Consider the following 21733-nt stretch of genomic DNA (forward strand, 5'->3'; position numbering starts at 1 on the left):
AAATGTCATGTTTCTACGAGTGCACATGTTGTGACCTAACTTATTATGATGTTTCCCACAACAGAACTAAGTGTAATGAATTTGACCTTTGCCCGTTGCCTTGAACCAGCCACTAGATGCTGCACCTCAATTTATTTAGTTGACATGCCTGCAGATCTATTGTGAGCAAAACCAGTTTGGATTTATGAGCAATTTACACTGTTATGTTGAATTGAATGCAACAATTTAAGAAAGAATGGTTTTATGAACAATTTATAACAGAAATTCTGTCTGCTCATGTTTAATACAGAAGGCCCATTATCTTTACAGTGAAGCAAAAACTCACTGTAAAAAAATACAAATCAATAATGACCAAGGTAAATATGTGTAGATGAACAAAAATGTAAAATATAACAGCACTTACGGCAATATAAGAAAGTAACTGTGTTAAAACACTTTTATTTTTTTTAAACAATTGCATGTTAAATTGTTGTCAAACAAAACAGGCTAAGAATTGAGTGTGAACTGTACAGTGTCTTACCAGTGAATAAAGTGAAATTAAATGAATTAAATAATCCTTTCAAAAAACAGCAGTTTGTAACCAAAAGAGGAAAGCACAATGATGCATATTATTGATTAACACATCCTTATTTCTTAAATTCACTCAATAAGTCAGTATAATTAAAGCCTTGAACATCAAACGTTCAGATTTCAAAAATGTACAAAAAGGCACATTAAATCCCAGTGCTGTCGAAGTGTAGGGAGCATGTATGAACGGCCTGTTTCACACCTACTGTGTCTGCGGGACATGAGCGACGCTGCTGCGGCTCGCGTTGAGCTTTCATACTGACAGAGCTGCAGCTCTATAAGAAAATCAAGCGTGTTCTGTATTACCATGACACACAATGTGTTTACATGCACAAGCTTACACTAATTATGCTTAAGAACCAGACAATGTTTAAGGTCATGTAAACGCCTTAAAACGTGTTCTTTTATCGGGGCAAGTTCATAAACTGTTTAAGCAAAACCGACTGGCATGTGTAGATATTTGCCCCAATTACCCCAGTTTTGTTCTGCATGTAAACACCTTTTCAAGCTTTCTGGCAGCTTATTTAGTGTGTGCATGTCTTGTATGCATGCAGCGTAGTTGCAGACACCATGACGCATTCAGAGAAAAAGGCATTTTATTAAATGAAAGTGAAGTGAAACTAAACGAGCCCGTTAAAACATTAACAAATCATTTCTTCCCTGTATTTTAATTATTCCTAATTTTATAAAATTGTTTAATTAGAATTATATACACAGTGTTAATCTTGTCAATGTTTGTTGAAAAAGATTTATTTTTTTGTCAGCGATAAAGACGAAACAAAAAAAGCATCATGATGATAATCAAACAGTTTTAATTCAAACATACTTGTGACGAAAATACGATAAGAAAATAACATTTAAAGATATTAACAATGTACTAACACTGCTTTTATATATTTCTTTTAATTGAAATAGTATGTTGTGTATTTCCCTGCTGAACACCTGTACAATGAACTCACTCAAACACATCTTATATGTGACATGAGGTTTATGTTGTGGATATATTTAATTAATATTACAACACAATGAACACCATGAACAGGAGAACTTGAACTGAGTGACACGCTAGTCAGAATGTGTAACTTGTGTTGCGAATACGTCGTTTCCTTTAACACGATACACGTAACGCAAGATCCTAAACAGAGTCACTTCTAAAAGTAGCTCATACTTCACTAAATTCATTAAATGTGTTTATTTCAGGGGCTCATGTTTTCAGGACAGTTTTCTCATGTTGTTTAATCTCACATATTAAACATATTCATCTTTAGTATTTTTCATACATGTTTGTAATTAGTTTATAAATTCTTCAAAATATTTGAATATTTGGTCAAAGTTTGGTCTGTATAACTAAAATATATTATTTTTGTCGACTAAAATTATATGCCATTTTAGTCCAAGTAAAATTGGCTAAAATGAATAAATATGACATGATGAAATACTGATTGCATTTAAAGAACATCTTTTTAAAAGACAAAAATGATTACTAAAATAAAAAACTGTGAAAATGAACGCTGATTATAACACTGTATTTAATTTTTCCTACTGTGTACTTTAAATTAAACTCTTATGGTGTAAATTGTGGCTTATTAAGATATTGGTATATTCTCACATTTAAAGAAATGTGACTCTGGCCTAAGCCCCCATTGTGCTTCAACCCGAGATACGCCCCTGTTCTGGGACACAGCAGCACGTGATTCACGCGCCCAGTGTGAATGCTGTAATCTGTTAATATGGGTGGCGAAATGAACAAGTGCTGTTCACATCCCACAGATGCAGTTTGTGTGAAACAGGCCTGAGCTTTGATGTTCACTGATGCTTTCTCTCAGAGCGTTCCTCAAGCGTGTGCATTAACGATTACTTTAAGCCTCGAGTTAAACATGAACATTAAACCTCGGGTTCTTGTGTTTGCTTTTACTGATTCTGACAAACCCATATCTGACACAGTCTTCATCTGTCGAATAGAGGAAAAAGCTACATGTTGTTGCTGTCTTTGCTCGTTTTTCACTCATCCGTGCCACCATACATGTCAGCGAGTTTCCTGAAGCGTGGACCCCAGTCGTTGAGGTAATCATAATCCTGGTCACCATCGCTGCTGGAGGAGTTGATGGAGCTGAGCGATCCTGCAGTCGATCCGTTGCCCTCATAGTCAAATACCAACAGTGAGTCATACGGTGGAGCGGTAGGATCATTATCAGCTGCCCTCAAACCCTGCAAAGACAACCAGTGTAAAACATCTCATTATACAACTCATTAACCATGTTTTAAGCATGATAACATTGTCTTATCTCCAACACCCACCCTAGTTCACCCTAGATATTGTGATCCATTCACCCTGTTTCCACCTGTATTTAGTGCTGAATACTTGTGATCGAATCACCCAAAACAAATCTTAATACCAGGTGGAAACGGGGACCATGAGTACTATGAAACTGGCATCTTCTCCTGTTATTGAAGTTATTGAAATGTGAAGAATGTCGTCAGCTCTCTGCTCTCAACTGATTTAGAGACAAGCAGCTATAATGTGCTATACTATAAGTATGACTAGGCATAAGTAATATAAGTAAGAGTTCACATGTACTCAAGACCACCTTTGCGAGTGGAGCAGAGTCTGGTTAGAAGGTGCGCACCCAAGTCCATTTGACGAATTTGGGTACGCACCTTCTAACCAAAAGCACTAGTGTATAATCACCCTAACGCAACTCTCACAAGAACTTATTACTGTTACAACTTTGATTTGTTTATTGTTTTGTTGGATGATTGTGTAGCATCACTCCACCTCACTGATGAAGTCTCCGATATCTCCCGGATGTGGTGCGGTGGATCTGTCGGGGTACTGGTGCTCAGGATGCAGCGGTCTCTCATCTAACCTGCGCACACCGATGGGCTTCATGCCGTCGGTCTCGATGTCTGGCTGCTGTAGCTGACTCAGGTCATAATCCTGTGCGCAAACACAAGAGAAGACAGATGGTGATGTCAACACGAGTAAATCTACGCACAAACGTGTGCAATGTTTGGATGACAAAATTGTTTAAGTTAAGCACAAAGTCTGCTGACAGCACTGTTTATTTACACACACTAGAATTATGCAGATCAGGCAGCTGCTCAGATGGCATCCTTTCACTTCCCATTTCGAATTGCAATGATAAAGTTCATGGTCTTGGTAAACTTTTTGATATAAAAAAAGTCAAATATACAACAAATAGTAAGCTTACACATTGCTTGTTTTATTAAAAAAAAAAAAAAAAAAAGCTTGATTATGTCCAATAGTGTTTTATACAGCAAAAATTATTTTCTTAACCCTCCTATTCTGTTAAAGAAGGGCTGCTTATTTGACTGTTCCCGGTCATTTTTGACAGATGATTTTATTTTATTTTATTTTTTTTTATAAATTATAACATTTCTTCTTCCCTGAAGTAAAAACAATAAAATTATGCACTTCTTTTGGGATTTTAAGTTTTTTTAAGATCTTATTAACATATAGATTTCTCGATTTCACCATTCATTTGCATATGCAAATTAGCATATTTATGTAGCTTCACTACATTAAAAGCCTACACTTCTATAAGTTGAAACATGGAGAAAATATGAAACTGTGTCATGTACTGGGGGCACATTGCTGTCATACTGTGAAAAAAAAAGAAGAAAAATAACATGATTTGAAATTCATGTTATGGCAATAATAGTCAGTAGATGGCATAGTGCTCTATGCAACCACCTACTGTGTAGTAATTCTCAATTTTATCACAATTTATGCATTTGGATATGTATTTAGACATTATCAAACTATTATTTGACAAAGTTTAGCATTTTTTAGCATCTTTGTTTTACTTCCTGTAAATATCTAACATTTAAGGATCTATAAAATATATTTAACCTGGTGCGACCCCGCGTCCACGTGTGGATGTTGTATTTTGGCCTCGCTATATGCAACGCATAATTTAAATGAATTTAAATCAACTGATTATTGTTGACAAGACTCTACACTGTCATTTAAGGGTTAAACTTCTGGTGCACAGAGTCACGTGACACAACAGCATGATGTTGATTTCTGTGAAGAACTCCTACGGGCACAGCGCCAACAAAAGTGCCTCTGGTAAAAAAACCTCTACGTTTTTTGATTGAAACCTGTTTGGTTGTAAAAAAGAGCAGCGTCTCTATGTCGCTTTAAAAAAATCCGTACATTTTTCTGCCGTCAGTGCACTGATAAATATGAAGTCCACATATGTGGAAAACGGGACCTTATTCCCTCAAAAGTTGAAAAAACATGTTAGTTATTTTGAATAATTTTCAACTATAACACATCTGTGGGTCATTTTCTTCATTTTAATATAAATTTTGTTCGATTTTATTTTGATATCACTGTACAATATGGTTCTATTCATTAACATTAGTAAATGCATTCCTATATATTTACTGTGTATTATCACATTGAACTGTTCTGAGACCAGTGCAGACAGACAGCACACTGGAGGTTAAGTCATTCACTAAATAGGGAGCAAGGGAGCATCCCATAGCTCTCTATGCAGTTAAGTGCATTCACTCCTAAAATCCGATCAAAAGTTCAGTTTCAGGCTGCAGGTGATGTTTGGATCACTCAACATGTTTGGCAGACATGTGACAATGATAATCAGTACATAGATTCAGAATTTATAATGCAAAATTTTGGCAGTGGTTGGATGTTGCTGGCCATTTCTTTGAATAAGAATTGTTAATTTAGCTATAACGTCTCAAAAACATGAATAATCAACACTATTTGATGAAAAGACTTTCTATAGCTTGGTATTATTTACATTTTCAAAACTTAGTCCCGCTGTCCACATATGTGGACATCATTTCTTTGGAAAACTATTTGCTCTAGAATTTATTATTATTATTATTATTATTTTGCTTGTTTATTAGCTGCTTCTAGTTACAAATCAAAAAGGGAAACGGAAAATACACACAGCACTCACGCTCGGGTCTCAGGAGGTTAAAAAAAAATACATGAGAGGCAAAATTGCATAAGTTAGGTTAGGTTTATGTTAACAGCAATAAAAATAATAATAAAAGTTAGAGTTAGGGTTACGCTAATATACATTTAAATATATATTCTCTAAAAACAAATCTTAATATCTTATACAATTGGGTTTCTCTGGTAAATTGATCTCATTTATATAGGAATAGAATCTTATGGGCATGTGTGACATTTACGATCAATATTATTTTCTATTTTCCTAATTTCTCATACAGTTAAAAAGTTCAGTCATGACAACTCTCGGAAAGATTTAGCACATTACTGTGGGTATGACAAATTGATAGGATATTGGTCTTGGCATACTACATATGCTATACTGCTGCTGCACAATTAGACAAACACAAGATATGCTGCATTAAGCATGTATGACATGCTGCTGCACAATTAGACATCAATATATTCCCCCAGTATCGCAGATCTAGACAAGTGCAGGTGGGGAGGAGGAGGGTTTCAGAGAAAACTATTGCAGCGTGCTGCAGTGAAACCTGCTTACTTGCAAACTGAGCAAATTGAAATGCAAGGAAAAGAGAGAGTACGTAAGCTGATTGGCTACCCGGACCTATCAGCTTACACCACTTAGAGTAACATACAGTACCTTAACTTCAGGGAAGCAAACTCATAAGAGGTGAAAAAGGTGAAAACGTCATATCAGGTGATCCAGATTTATATTTTCAGTTGATTTATGACATTTAAAGCTTTTTATTGTATTTAAACCTTTTTTGAGTGTTTAAGCTTAAAGTAACCCTTTCAAGTGATTTTAATAAGGAAAATGTAGAACACTTTACCACACAATTTGGGCAAATTAGCTTCAGAAAAGGTCACTTTAGCTGAAGGGTGAGTATTTGCATCCCTGGCAACTTAGTCATTATTATCACATGACTGGATGGCAATATGTATATGGAAAGTATATGCTGATGAGGTTATGCACTGTTAAAAAAAACAGGCATTGCGAGCTCCTTATATGGTTATATCAGGGAGGAGACGGGGTGGGGAAGAAATCTTCTCTTAACTGGGATTTATAAAGTGAACTTTGTGCAGGTTCAGGCATACGTAAGGTTTTATAAATCTGAAACCTTTTCACACTTTTAGGATGAAATCTACACTGAGTTTTATATATGAGGCCCCTGGTCTTCCTCCCCTACACCTTTATCATATTTGAGAATGTGTGTATGTGTGTGTGTGTGTGTGTGTGTACCTGGTCTTCCTCTCCTCCGCCCTCTTCATCATATTTCAGTATATTGTCTCTCACATCTTCTTCTGGGTCAATCAGCAGCTGCTTTACCAATCGCTCCTTTTCTCTCCTCTTCATCCACACCACAAACAACAACACCAGGACTACAAACAGAGAGAGAGAGATGTTACGCTGAGTCAAACCCGAAGCTTGTATAAAGTGAGAAGTGGACACACTGTTTGAAAAGTCAAAGAGAAGTTGGAGTAAAATGGAGAGATATGACTAAAACAAACGTAGAAAGGCAGTGATTTAATTCCTCAGAAGCTCTGACGTATTAACACAGACAGTGATGGCCTGATTGATCTGTAAATCTCACCAAAACCTGGCCATGAGCAGGTGATATTTCACCCCAAAATCAAGAAGAAAAAAAAACTGTATTTTAGCATGACCCATTAAAATTTGTATGTTTTTTTTTTGTACTTCCCATTGTTCTTAAAGATGATTTTCCATGAGACTCTCATTACTGTAATGTATGACAATAAAAATACTGCAATACAATTTTACATTAAAATCACCATAAATTTAGGATAACACAACAAACAATATGATGTTGTATATGGACCATTCTACCAAATTAGTTCAAACTGCGGTCTCACAATAGTAAAAATGGGATATTTATAATTATTATTATTATTCATTTAAACTCAAGGCTTTAACTGAGATAATAATAATAAGCTAAATACAAAATCATAGAACTTTCTAATAGGAAATGGCTGTCCCAAACCCTAACCCCTAAATTTCAACTCGAAAATAATAATTAAACATATTTTGTCATTTTTTTCCCAGTTGTTTTTATAAGATCTTTCTGATTATTTTTATAGTTAAAAGATAACTAAAATTAAAGGGGTCATTAAATGCTATTTTTTTATAATTGAATTATGAGATCCACTGAGATCCACTGATCATTTCAAGTTTTCAGCACTAAAACAGTCATAGTTTGGCCACAGCATCTCCTTTAAACTTCAACGCTCACTGTTCTGACTGGCTAACATCGTACAGCCCCTCGAATATGCGGTCATATTTGAAACTCAGTCGGAAGAGAATAAATCAGCTTCACAAGTTTATAAAGCTTAATTTCAGGGTTTACAAATAACAAACATCCAACAAATTGCACCTGTTCACTTAAGCACATCAGGGTAGTGTTGCACCATGTAGAAGACTTAGTGTTGAGTGTTGAGATGTAAAGTCCACACTAAGGACTTAGTAACTACTAGTTAGTTTGTAACTAAGTCAGTGCTTAATTTGGTTGCAGCACCTGTTCTTAAGGCAAGACTTAATGATTTTAACTGATATTTAAGCTTTTATACTTAGATTTTGTTTTTATGATATCAAGCCAACCGATAAACGGCACCATCTGGTGGGTGTATAAAGAATAACCATTACGTTACTATGTGTTCAACAGGATACAACGGTGTTCACAGGTACAGTATCTTTTTATAATATATATATATATATATATATATATATATATATATATATATATATATATATATATATATATATATATTTTTTTTTTTTTTTTTTTTTTTTGGAGCTTCAAAATTTTGGTAACAATTCACTTGCATTGTATGGACCTACAGAGCTGAAATATTCTTCCAAAAATCTTCATTTGTGTCCTGCAGAAGACAGAGAGTCATCCATATCTAGGATGGCATGAGGATGAGTAAATGATGAGAGAATGTTCATTTTTTGGTAAACTGTCCCTTTATTACTTTCTTGTGATTTTGGGGTGAAATATTACCTAAGCATATTCTTGACAGGTTTGGACTTACTGAGGAGGGTGATGACACAGAGCAGGAGTGTAACTATTACTCCCGTGCCGAGTCCAGCGGCCATGATGCGCTCGTGATCCGTGCAGTCGCCGTTATCATCACACACGCACACCTTCACTCGCAGGTATGAAGTGTTCCTCAATGGCATATCTCCGGAGTCTGTGATTGTTATCGGGATCTCGTACAGTCCACTCTCTAAGAACTCAATTCTGAGAGCAAGCTGTGCATAATCACCTGGGAAACGAATTAGAGAGTGTTAAAACAGTACGCTCCGTGGCAACATATATTGAAGTGAATATATGTCAATCGCATTGTTACCTCTGTTTTATATGGTTTTGTCTGGGATATTGGCTGAAAATTAGTTCAACACATACACACCTACTGTACACCAAGGTCACTTCAATGCTCTATTGTGGTTATTTTTGTATTTTTCAAAATAATGGGCCTAAAATTTGAACAAGTCAAGTTCTACCTACAAAATTGCTTTTAAAATTGGAACTTGGTTTAAAGACATATGGAGTTTACAAAGTTCGGTAGGAGGATGTTCATTTAATCCGACCAATCACATTGCCAGAATAAGCATTTATAAACTGCTGCTTTCCTCACTGCTGTGACAATTCTTCCAGCATTTGGCCCCATCTACTTACTCATGACAGATTCATGCGACAGACTTGGATGACTCACTACTCTGTGCGAAGCATTTGCCATCATCAGATAAGCTCTTCCATCGCAATTATCACGTTATTCAACAGAAGCTACCACAGTAGATCACTATTTTCATATTTTGCGGCAATGGTGGCTGCCACTTTAACTGTTGTTTTCTGTCTTTCCTTCATTCTATTCTTTCATCACCAAAGCAGACCCTCTGCAAAGCGGCCACTGCTTCACTGTATACCTGTGGTATAGCCCCATATGGCTGTATACATGTCCTCTCATATTAACTTAACACCCAGAGCGGTCCCTAGCGTGAGGCTGCCTTCCCAAACGGGTGCTGCTCCGGCTTCACGCCACTTGAGCTCTATAACAGCTTTAATTTAAGGCGAGGGAATCAAAAGATTAACAATTAAATTCAAACATACAAACATGCTACGGGATTAATCATATGGGCAATTGGGCAAGTGCCCTGGGGCATCAAGACTTAAGGGGCACCAATTTAATCACCAATACAAAATTGCAATACAATAAATTTATGCGAGCACTATTTCTTTAAGACTTTAGTCACACATCTGCACCGATTGGGTGTGATGTGCAACCGTTACAGCATGAAAATGTGATTCTTGGGCAGAGCGCCAAAAAGCAATGAGGTAATGGACAAGCGGCAGCAACACAGCAAGTGGCAGTGCCAAACAAAAATGTAAAAAAGATAAAGAACACATATAGCTAATTAAAAAAATTCCTCAAATATGTAGTTTCTTTACTCATGCCACCACCGAGCATGAGCAGCCAGGGGGATCCACTGAAGTCAAGATAGCTAGCAGCACTAATGAAGGCACAAATGTCAGCTCTGCTAAACAATCAAGCAGAAACAGTGATGACACCTCTGAGCAGAGAAGCTGCAATGCACCTGATGAGCCTCAGCAACAGCAACCAGAGGAGACAGTCAACCAACGGCTTGACTCAAGCTCCACCCAGGCGGAGGATGATGGAACCGAGCATCAGTACATTGTTCCTGCTGATCCGGCTTTATGGGGGCATATTACAGAGCAAGTGAGGGAAGAGGCTATATAGTGTGGGCCTGCAGCCTATCAGAACCGGGGTGCCAAATATCCAGCATCTGTACGAGACTGTGGAATCGGAGGAAGAACACGTTCTCTAACGAATGAATTATTACATTCACATCTCAAAAACAACTAAATTGTGCCTAGGCAATGGCTACTTTACTCCCCGTCAACTGGTTTAGTTTATTGCTATGCTTGCAAACTTTTGTCATCGCAAAGTCATGCATTCATTAATGGCTTCTGAGACTGGAAACATTCTGAGAGGATATCCGACCATGAAAAGAGTGCTGATCACCGACACCTCATGCTTACTTTATTAAACAGATCGAAACACCTATCTACAGTGGATGCTTCGCTTTGCCGGCAGATAGAGGCAGAACAAAACTATTGGAAGAAGGTCTTGAGGGGTGTAGTAGCTGTTGTCAAGTTTTTGGGAGAGAGGGGGCTTCCATTACGAGGGCATGAAGAAATATTGGGATCACCACACAACGGGAATTACCTGGGTTTGCTTGAACTGATTGCTGAGTTTGACCCCTTTTTACAAGAACATATCAAAAAGCATGGACAGAAGGGCAAAGGTAAGTCCTCTTACTTGTCCTCTGGAATATGTGAAGAGTTTATCTCATTAATGTGCTAAACTAAGAACATCATAGCAGCTGAAATCCAACAGGCCAAATATTTCTCTGTAATTGTAGATTCAACACCAGATCTATCGCACGTAGACCAACTCACATTTATTTTTAGATTCATCAGTGCTGAGGGCAAAGTAGTTGAGAGATTCCTTCGATTTGAGCCCCTCCATAGCCACACAGGTGTAAGTCTCGCAGAATGTGTACTAAAAATGGTGCGAGACCTGGGGTTGGACAAATTGCCGTGGACAAAGCTATGATAATGCGAGCAATATGTCCGGTAAATATGACTTCAAGCACACCTGAAAATGCAAAACCCTTTAATTCACTACATGCCCTGTGCCGGTCATTCTTTGAACCTTGTTGGTGTCAGCAGCATAGATACCATAACCTCCTGCTGTGAGGAGGTCACATCCTTTTTTGATCTATTACAATCACTTTATACCTTCTGCAGCGCATCATGACAATGGCATTCACATTAGTTTGACTCTTAAATCTCTGTGTGGCACAAGATGGAGCTATAGGGCCGACTCCACCAAATTCTCCATGAAAACTACAGTGCAATTAGATTGCCAAAGAGTGTGATGAGAAGGGAGACACAAGACGTGAAGCTGCTGCACTCGTTGGTAAGCTGAATAAGATGGAAACAGCGCTGATGACTATATTGTGGGACAGGGTGCTAAGCAGATTTAAGGCAACAAGCGTTCATCTGCAAAAAAGCAGACAAGCGACATGGACTTAGCAACTGCTGTTGGACTCCTTTTGCAGTCATTAAACTCTTATGTTGGCACACTTCGAGAGCAGTATGCTGAGGTAGAAGGATCCGCTCGTGCTATCAGTGTTAGTCTTGTCAATATGACGTTTGGCACTTAAGAAAGAGAAAGCGGTTTGCAGACGATTCCACTGATGACAAAGAAGTTACATTTACTGATGGGAGTGAGAGATTTACGGTCGAGGCATATTATGTCATCATGGACAGGCTCAGATCATCCCTATCCAAACGGATTGATGCATACAGAGAGGTCTATGATCTTTTTGGTGTCCTATTCTACAAGGACTGTACAGAAAGTGATTTGCACATAAGATCTGATAAACTCTCCTCTACATATCCAGAAGACCTGGACAAAGCCTTGGCTGATGAACTCATTTAGTTCAGACATTTTAGCAAAGACAAGACCTCACCTGCAGAGTTGCTGCAAACTGTTGATCGTAATGGACTTAAGACAAAATTTCCTAATGTTTATGTTGCACTGAGACTATTTCTAACCTTGCCAATCACTAACTGTGAAGGAGAGAGGTCTTTTTCTACAACAATGGCACAGAAACAGCTTTCTGCACTTTCCCTGCTTGCCACTGAATCTGAGCTGGTTAGGGGCTTCAATTTTGAAGACATCATATGCCAGTTTGCATGGTCAAAATCCAGAAAGAGGCCATTGTAAGGTGTTTGAGTATTTGTGCATAATATCATTGCCAACGTTTGTGATGTAAAGTTTTTTTTTTGTGTGTTTTTGTTCAGTACATCTAAACAAGCAATGTAACAACACACCAGTGGGCAGGTGTCCATTAACATCTACTGATGACAGATGTTGTTTAATTTCATTAAAGTTTCATTGCAGGGTGGTTTGGGGGGGGGGGGGGGGTATTTGTGCGGCTGTTGCCCAGGGGCACCACAAAGTCTTAATCTGCCTATGCAAGCGGCAGGTCGCGCTCTGCATCTCAACTTGTTCATTCCTCACATGTCTCTCCTCTTCGCATGCATTTGAGATCATCTTGCCAAGTAACTCCGATAATCATGCAGCAAGCGCTTTATGCAAACTTTTATTCAAATGTATAATTCTATGGGCTGTTGTATGATTTTTCTCTCCTCCCGCAGACTGGGACAAACATTTTGCTCAGGTGAAATCAATCCATCTCATTTTATTCTCACAGACAAGTCTTCTCTATATTGTTTGCCACATGTTGTCAGTCATTTTATAAGCAGTATTCTAAATTTGTGGCACACAGATAGAGGCTTGACCTTAGAAACTAACTGCTGTAGGACTACTACTTCAAAGTGACTCATCAAATCTGTCAAGCTTTACTGGTTGTTTAGATCAGTGTTACTATCAGAAATAATTAATAATTATTTCTTTAGTTATTAATTAATATTTAAATTAATTAATTGAATCTAACTCATTAAAACCTCATATGGGGCTCCAGTAAATGTAGTGCGCTACGTTTAGGAGCGGGTTTGGTTATTAGCAATAATTAATAATTATCTAAGATAATTATTAATTATTAAAATCAATAGAACATTGATGAGAATCAATGTTAGCTTTTTTTAATCCTTTAAATCAACAATTATCAAAGATAATCATTAATTGTTAACATTGATGAAACATTAATTAAAATGAACACTAGCTTATTGATCATTCAAATTCAACAAAGATAATTATCAATTATCAAAAATCAATAGAATATTAATAAGGATTAACACTGACGGGGCACCACCCTGGAATCAGGGACTTATAACCAGATAGTATAACAGTCTCAATATTAGATTGTTTTCTTAGGAAAATCGACATCCGAAGAATATCGATTTTCGGGAAAAAAACAATGAATGAAGGTTTGAATCTGAGCACTGACATCCCGTCAGCATGACACAGGCGTATGCAAAACAAACCAAAACACTTCTCTTTGTAATATAAACAAAGTTTATTCATGCAGTAATATCAATTAATAATTAATACAATGCAGTCAATAAACTTCCGACTTACAACTACAAACTAAACAGTGATATGATTAGATATGGAAATAAAATAATCCTATAACACATAAGGTGTGTGTGTGTGGGTGTGTGGTTAGTACGAGAGAGAGAAAGAGAGAAATGATTAAGTGACAGCCCTAAAGCCGATTTTGCGATAGTGGGAGAGAAAGCAGCTGTGTTTATCACTCAGAGACGCGGTGGACGGCTCGTAAAAGTCCTGCGTTATTTGACTCTTTAATGGATGAACTCAGTTGCTGTCTCACCCGCGATGGCGAAATTGCACAACAATCCAATTTGGTTGGACCACAATACAGCAAAACAAATTCGTGATAATTAATACCCTGAGTATTAATAATGAGCGGACATGGCGGTCCATAAACTGTACAAGCAAAAACCTTGAAACACAAGAATAACACACTATACTATTCTACCTCTGCCCAGACGTAAACCTCTTACTTGAATCGCATGAGGACACAGGTAGAATGTGTTTTCCTCCGTCCTTTAACTCTGACCCGGTTCCTTGAGGCTCAGGTGATGACGGGAGGCCGTTTCCTCGCTCTGTCGGCGGGCGGTACGGCTGTTGATTCTCAGCAGGCTGGCGGAGAGCTCAGAAATGTCGACTTGATTGAAGATGGAAGAGAAATCTTTAATCTCTTCACTTCTGTAGGCAAACGGATGAAGATGCGAATTGCTCGGCGGTCTCCTTCGGATCCGTTAGAGTGTTCGGTTGAACACAGAGTAATCTCAACTCGTCCAGCGAGATGGAGATTGTATGGCCACAGTTTCAAGTCGGACGTTACTTCCTTGTGCCACGAGGTTGCACCTGAGAGCAGCAAAGAGCTGCGTCCATACTCGGTGAACAAAGTCGCTGGAAGCAACTCACGAAAACATTTCAGAGGTATTTCAACTCCTGATGATGTCATGTTTGAGGGACATTCTGTTGTGTGCCTCATCCAATAGGAGTTGAGAGTTCGATCCTTTAGTGAGCAAGGCTTCATGGATTTGTAGTCTGTTTTGGATTTTGGCACGATTTTTGAGTTATGTTTTTACGACTGTGTTAGGCCTGCCTTTGTCTTCTATCTGAATACATGAGGCCCAACATTCCCCCCTTTGTTCTGAAGAGTTGGTTGTTGTCCAGCATCTTTAGAGCAACTGAAGGGCTGAACAGTTCTTGTCGGTTCACAGTAACTTGTGGGTTACGCCATCCATGTATTCCTGATAGGAAAGAAAAATGGTTGCACAGTCCATACAGTTCATTAGAGTTCACAGAGGCTTTATCGTCTGGACAGAGATTGAGGCACATCTGGGCATATAACTTGTAGCTAATTCTAAAACTACATTCATCACACATAAACATTTCAAGTTATTGGAAGGTACAGCATTAACCATAACACAATCCTTTGTTGTTCTTTGGTCATAACACAAAATCAAAGTAGAACCTGACATTGGTTACTAGGAACAAAATGTTAGAGGAAAGGAGGGTTAAAGGTTAAAAGGCTTATCCTTGGAAATGATGGGGTTAACCTGTGGGATGGGCTCAGACTGGTGTGTTAAACGTGGCTGTATGAGAAGTGAGTCCAGTCTGGCCTGTAGGTGTTGAATGTACCTGTACATGGCGTGTGCAATAATTGCGATGATGATCCAACCACTAAGGAGGAGCCAGAGGGCAACCAAACTGATAGGGTGTTCTCGGTAAGATGACGATCTGCTTATGTGACTATGAAATATAGTGGTCAAGCCAGTCAGTTTGAGACTGAACTTCACTAATTTCATCCCTTCAGCCTGAAGCTGCTGTTGAAGGGTGTCATCAATGGTGAGGCTGTGACCTCTAAATGCGTCCATGATCTCAATTTCTGCGTAATTTTTGTCGACGTTGAGATGATGGAGGACAGTATCGTCAATGTGCACGGTGGCTCCTTGGGGAACCATTAAGAACACCGTTTGGTTTGGTAGCCTTAGTTTAGTGGTCTTAGTTTAGTGGCTGTATCATGGCAGTCGTATGACTTCGGTGGCTGGTGTGTTAACGAGCCAGCGACTGCCTGCTCGCTCTACCTTTGTCTCTGTTCCTTCATCTTTGATGGACATGCTACCTGACACTTGTTCAGGGAGGTAGTTAGTCACCTCTCTAACAAAGGGGTTGCGTTTGGACAAACCCAATGAATGTTCTTTGTCTTGGTACACATGTTTAGGTTAGAGATAAGGTAGAGCGAGGGGTCCTCATCATGGTCGGCGAGTGTTGGTGGTGTTTTGAGGTGAATGTGCGCATTACCTCTCTGAAAACCAACATTACATACAGATTTTAGTCTATATATATTCTGCCTATGATGGTAGATTGAGGATAAATCCTATTTTGAGGTTCTGAGGATTTACATGGATTGGAATTTCAATGCCAAAACTATATGCCATGTGTATCTGTGAAGGTTGCACAACGGAGATAGTAGCAGATCTAAGGATTTGTTCGACAAGGTCTAGGGATACCAGGTAAGCTGGAATCCTTCCACCACTCAGACTGTTGACCGAGGAACTAATTTCCCTGAGGAGGTCCTGCATTAGATCTCTAACGATACACGCATAAGTTGTTTTCTCTGACAAAGTCCCTAAAGCGTGAAAAGTGTTATTAATAAGAACGGATTGCAAATTTACAGTGACTATAGTATCCTGAAGGGTTTTACCCAGGCCCTGTAATTGTTCTTATTGGAGTCGTCGTCTCTGCTGGATTTTTGGACGATGGCGACATGTGCATCTGAAGCTGGTGAACTGTTTTCTGGGCCAAGTGGTCTCGGTATGTCAACCTGAGCCCACATGTGTCCACGATGGCAGTCAATGAGCGGAGCCAATCGGTTCAGTAGGTCCTGGCCAACTAACAGTGGTTCTGTATTAATGGGACATATATTGACACCTTTCAAGCGTCATTCCTTGAAAGGTGTCAATCCAGGCCCGTTTTGTGATAGACGACCTATCTTGCGTGTAGCTTGTGATGCTTACGTTGCAGGTCTCTGTCTATAACGGTATGCCAAGGGAGAGCTTTGCTCTAGTCACCTCTGCGAAGATGTTTGAACCCATTAGACTATTTCGGAACTGGTGTTGAGTAGTGCGTGGGAGTTGAATGACCCATGTGTCAGGCGTTGCCTTTACGGTACAGATCACCCAAGAAGGTCAGAAAAGAAGGGTGTGGCATGTTAGGAGTGACTGTTTTGGGGAGCAACTTGGACACTGTTCCCCTTTTCCCGATCTACAAAGTAAACTTTGGCGTTAACGGGAGGGGGTACATCGTCTAATCATACTGACGGGGTTTCAGTGCCGTGTTCCTTTGAGGAGGTCGACGGACCTGGTGAACAACGGAGCACGTCAAGCTTAGTTACCAACTCAGTCAAGCATCTCCTAATATCCTCCATTTCCTCTCTCAAATCTTGTTCTCTGAGGGGATTTGAAACCTTTTCTACCCACTTACCTTCTTGTTTGGGTTTTCGTTCGAAACGCGCATTTCCTTTCGGCCGGCGAATATTTTGTTGTTTAGGCCTGCCGTGACCCTGGGGGTGTGTCTGGTTACCACCCCCCTGGTTCTGTTGCCTACCCTGCTGGCGGGGTGATCGGCGTCTCTGGGGTCCTCTTCTAGCATTCACCTTAACGCGAGGCATTTCGTTGCCTTCAAGCTCTAGGTCTGCATATGAGGCTTGGATCCCCAGGGCTCTGGCGTCCCCTTCGTGCCCTCGGGCAGGGCGCACGCGTATCTCCCATGCCAGTTGCGCGTACTTTCTGATTTCCAGCATGGTGGAGTTGCCCATTCTGCAGTGCATCGTGATGTCATATCGCACGCACTCGTGGAGGTTGTGAAGGAAAAGAGACTTGAAAGTTCGTTCCTCCTCCAGACCTGGTGCGTTACTTCCTTGGAAGTACGTGGTTCTCAGGCATCTATAATACTCACGCAGAGGCTTGTGCCTCTTCTGGGTGATGGCGAAAGCAGCTATGGTAGCGGAGGCTTCGTCGATATACAGCGAATACTCCTCGCGTAGGGCTATACACAGAGCTGAGTAGCGGTTTCGTGTACCAGTCGGTAGCGTTTCCATGAACGCATGGACACTCCTTACCGTGGTCTTCCATATAAGCTTGAGTTTTTCACGCGATGAAGCATAAGGCAAGTCAACCAGGCAGTGCTTAATTTCTCTAAGATAATTGTCGATGTTTGAATCTCGATTACTTGGGTCAAAGCGTTCTATGTCCCCTGCGAGGGACTCGAGTTGTCGGATGCGCAAGCGTTGGTGTCGGTATGACCACGGGTCGTCCGAGTTATCCGAAACATCATAGTCACTCGGATCGCTATAACGATGAGGACGACTTCCTCCCCTTCGAGGTGGGGAAGGAGTCCAGTCGACGCGTGGGGGTGGACCCCCTGCGTACAGCTCCCTGGCTAATGGGATATTCGAGCTGCTTACACCACTCTGGGCTTGAAAATAATTGTCCCCCCTCCATGGTGTGGAATCAGTCGGTTTGAAACGCACGGTGGCATGACTGAAAACTGACTGAGGAGGGCAACTATAAGGAGGGGCACCTGCATCCAACCAGCGGGCCGCTGGAGGATTTTGAAAGGTGTCTTAGAGGACGAAGTCAGAGACTGTACCACTAGGGGCAGCTCAGCTCCTAGCGTGTGTTCCTGGGTTTCTCAGGGGCACATTTCTACGCATAGCGCTAAAAAGGGGACCCTCTTCTATGTCAGATGTTGTGCTGTGCATTTCAGCTGCACTTACCTGATCTGACTCTACTCTTAGCTGGGCAGCTTGAAGCTGCCTGCGCAGGGTTTCGTTTTCCTCCTGCATCCGGGCATTATCTTCCTGTGCCTGGACTTTCTCAGCTTGAGTGCACCTAACGTCTTGGTGCAGGCTGAGATTTTCCCTCTGCACCGCTTTGTAGCTGCTCTGCAGCTGGGCGAGCTGGGCCTGGTGCTCGGCGGTTTGCAGTTGGGTTTTGCGGTGATGAAGAAGGAACATTTGGCCCACTTGATCCAGGATTGTGCACATTGGCTTCCCGACCGGGTTGTTGATATAATCAACTAGTTCCTGCAATGCTTCATCACAATGACTAATATTGTAGCCGTTAAGGTTATCCTCTCCTCTATGGAGAGACGGAGGACAGCAGCAACTACATCTTGCAGTGCTGGGTCGACTAACCTCTGTGGAGCTTCAGCTCCGGTTACGCAGGGCGATTGGTGACTCATTTTACTGGGGCAGTAAAAATTCTTGTGACAGTGGCTCTGATAGCTTGTTGTTTTACAGTTGATATAATGCTAGCACGAACACACAGGTGAGAGGCTTTGACCTGTGGCTTACGGACTACTGTTATGATGTGCGAATTTCACTGCGTTCTCTCTTTGGTGGTTATCAATGAAGTGACTTGGCACCTCTCTGTAACATTTAGATGAAAGCGTTAGGAGTTAAATAACAACAACAGCAGATTTTAAGCAGACTATAGTAAATTTACCAACCCCTAATTCACTCTTAAGAGCACTTTCACACCACACTGGCTTATGTTTGGCAAGTTGTGAGAAGTAAATTGTCAAACAGAACCAAACTTTGAAGTAATGATTCAAGTTATTACTTTGGATTCTTATGCATACACACTGTGACAGAACTGGCATGTAGGATGCCTCACACGGGGCACCAATTATTATGTCGGGCTTTACTGGTTGTTTAGATCAGTGTTACTATCAGAAATAATTAATAATTATTTCTGTAGTTATTAATTAATATTTAAATTAATCAATTTAATCTAACTTATTAAAACCTCATATGGGGCTCCAGTAAATGTAGTGTGCTACGTTTAGGAGCAAGTTTGGTTATTAGCAATAATTATCAAAGATAATTATTAATTATTAAAATCAATAGAACATTGATGAGAATCAATGTTAGCTTTTTTTAATCCTTTAAATCAACAATTATCAAAGATAATCGTTAATTGTTAACATCGATGAAACATTAATTAAAATGAACACTAGTTTATTGATCATTCAAATTCAACAATCAAAGATAATTATCAATTATCAAAAATCAATAGAATATTAATAAGGATTAACATTGACGGGGCACCACCCTGGAATCAGGGACTAATAACCAAATAGTAAAACAGTCTCAATATTAGATTGTTTTCTTAGGAAAATCAACATCTGAAGTATATCGATTTTCGGGAAAAAAACAATGAATGAAGGTTTGAATCCGAGCACTGACATCCCGTCAGCATGACACAGGCGTATGCAAAACAAACCAAAACACTTCTCTTTGTAATATAAACAAAGTTTATTCATGCAGTAATATCAATTAATAATTAATACAATGCAGTCAATAAACTTCCGACTTACAACTACAAACTAAACAGTGATATGATTAGATATGGAAATAAAATAATCCTATAACACATAAGGTGTGTGTGTGTGGGTGTGTGGTTAGTACAAGAGAGAGAGAGAGAGAGATGATTAAGTGACAGCCCTAAAGCCAATTTTGTGATAGTGGGAGAGAAAGCAGCTGTGTTTATCACTCAGAGACGCGGTGGACGGCTCGTAAAAGTCCTGCGTTATTTGACTTTTTAATGGATGAACTCAGTTGCTGTCTCACCCGCGATGGCGAAATTGCACAACAATCCAATTTGGTTGGACCACAATACAGCAAAACAAATTTGTGATAATTAATACCCTGAGTATTAATAATGAGCGGACATGGCGGTCCGTAAACTGTACAAGCAAAAACCTTGAAACACAAGAATAACACACTATACTATTCTACCTCTGCCCAGACGTAAACCTCTTAATTGAATCGCATGAGGACACAGGTAGAATGTGTTTTCCTCCATCCTTTAACTCTGACCCGGTTCCTTGAGGCTCGGGTGATGACGGGAGGCCGTTTCCTCACTCTGTCGGTGGCCGGTACGGCTGTTGATTCTCGGCAGGCTGGCGGAGAGCTCAGAAATGTCGAGTTCATTGAAGATGGAAGAGAAATCTTCAATCTCTTCACTTCTGTAGGCAAACGGATGAAGATGCAAATTGCTCGGCGGTCTCCTTCGGATCCGTTAGAGTGTTCGGTTGAACACAGAGTAATCTCAACTCGTCCAGCGAGATGGAGATTGTATGGCCACAGTTTCAAGTCGGACGTTACTTCCTTGTGCCACGAGGTTGCACCTGAGAGCAGCGAAGAGCTGCGTCCATACTCGGTGAACAAAGTCGCTGGAAGCAACTCACGAAAACATTTCAGAGGTATTTCAACTCCTGATGATGTCATGTTTGAGGGACATTCTGTTGTGTGCCTCATCCAATAGGAGTTGAGAGTTCGATCCTTTAGTGAGCAAGGCTTCATGGATTTGTAGTCTGTTTTGGATTTTGGTGCGATTTTTATCAGTAAGATTTACAACTTGGAAGGTGGGGGCTTGAGTTAGGTTTTTACGACTGTGTTAGGCCTGCCTTTGTCTTCTATCTGAATACATGAGGCCCAACAAATCTGTCATAATTTTGTGCTCACACAAGCTTAACGTGTTCAAATCGGCACCAGATTTGCTTTGCATTTTGCTTTCATCCTCAAAATATTTCAGTTATTCTGTATAATTATTACAGGCTGTCAATTTAAAGAAGCTGTATTTATTCACAACACTATTGCACAAATGGTGTCCACATAGTATTTCTCCTTTTATTCACCTGCTTGTACCCACTGATCACCATTTTGTCTACTAAATGGTATATTTATCCATAAACACTGTTGCTCAAAGAAGGCAGCAAGTAATGGTAGCCCTGCTGCCAATGTTTCTGATAATACTGTCACCCACTATCAGAATGCTTGGCTCTGCTGTGATCTCAGCAGACCGCTGATGGCTGCTCAACCTTGAGCGCCTGCTAGCTGCAATGTTAGCTGCTGACTAATGTAATCTATGTCCAAATCACGCTTCAGGTTTCTTCGACCATAACCATTAATGGTTCAAATCTATTTCAAGATGAATCGGGTGTGGAAGAATACCAGTATTGGCTGGTCGGGTCATAGCGGTATCTGGGGTGGAAGATGCTAATGCTGCAATATGTGATACT

General features: G+C 39.9%; 1 protein-coding gene across 1 annotated transcript in view; it reads right to left on the reverse strand.

Annotated features, from left to right (window-relative positions):
• Window positions 1-410: 410 nt before the first annotated feature.
• LOC127440723 (cadherin-2-like) overlaps window positions 411-21733 on the reverse strand; it is a 124653-nt gene continuing 103330 nt past the window's right edge. The window contains exons 14-17 of the mRNA XM_051697499.1: window positions 8585-8818; window positions 6777-6916; window positions 3344-3505; window positions 411-2775 (exon numbers count right to left, since the gene is read on the reverse strand). Coding sequence (XP_051553459.1) covers window positions 2569-2775; window positions 3344-3505; window positions 6777-6916; window positions 8585-8818 — 743 coding nt within the window. The 3' untranslated portion in view covers window positions 411-2568. The remainder of the gene's footprint in view (window positions 2776-3343; window positions 3506-6776; window positions 6917-8584; window positions 8819-21733) is intronic.

Source organism: Myxocyprinus asiaticus, chromosome 5 (assembly GCF_019703515.2).
Source record: "Myxocyprinus asiaticus isolate MX2 ecotype Aquarium Trade chromosome 5, UBuf_Myxa_2, whole genome shotgun sequence".
In the NCBI taxonomy this organism is placed as follows: Eukaryota; Metazoa; Chordata; class Actinopteri; order Cypriniformes; family Catostomidae; genus Myxocyprinus; species Myxocyprinus asiaticus.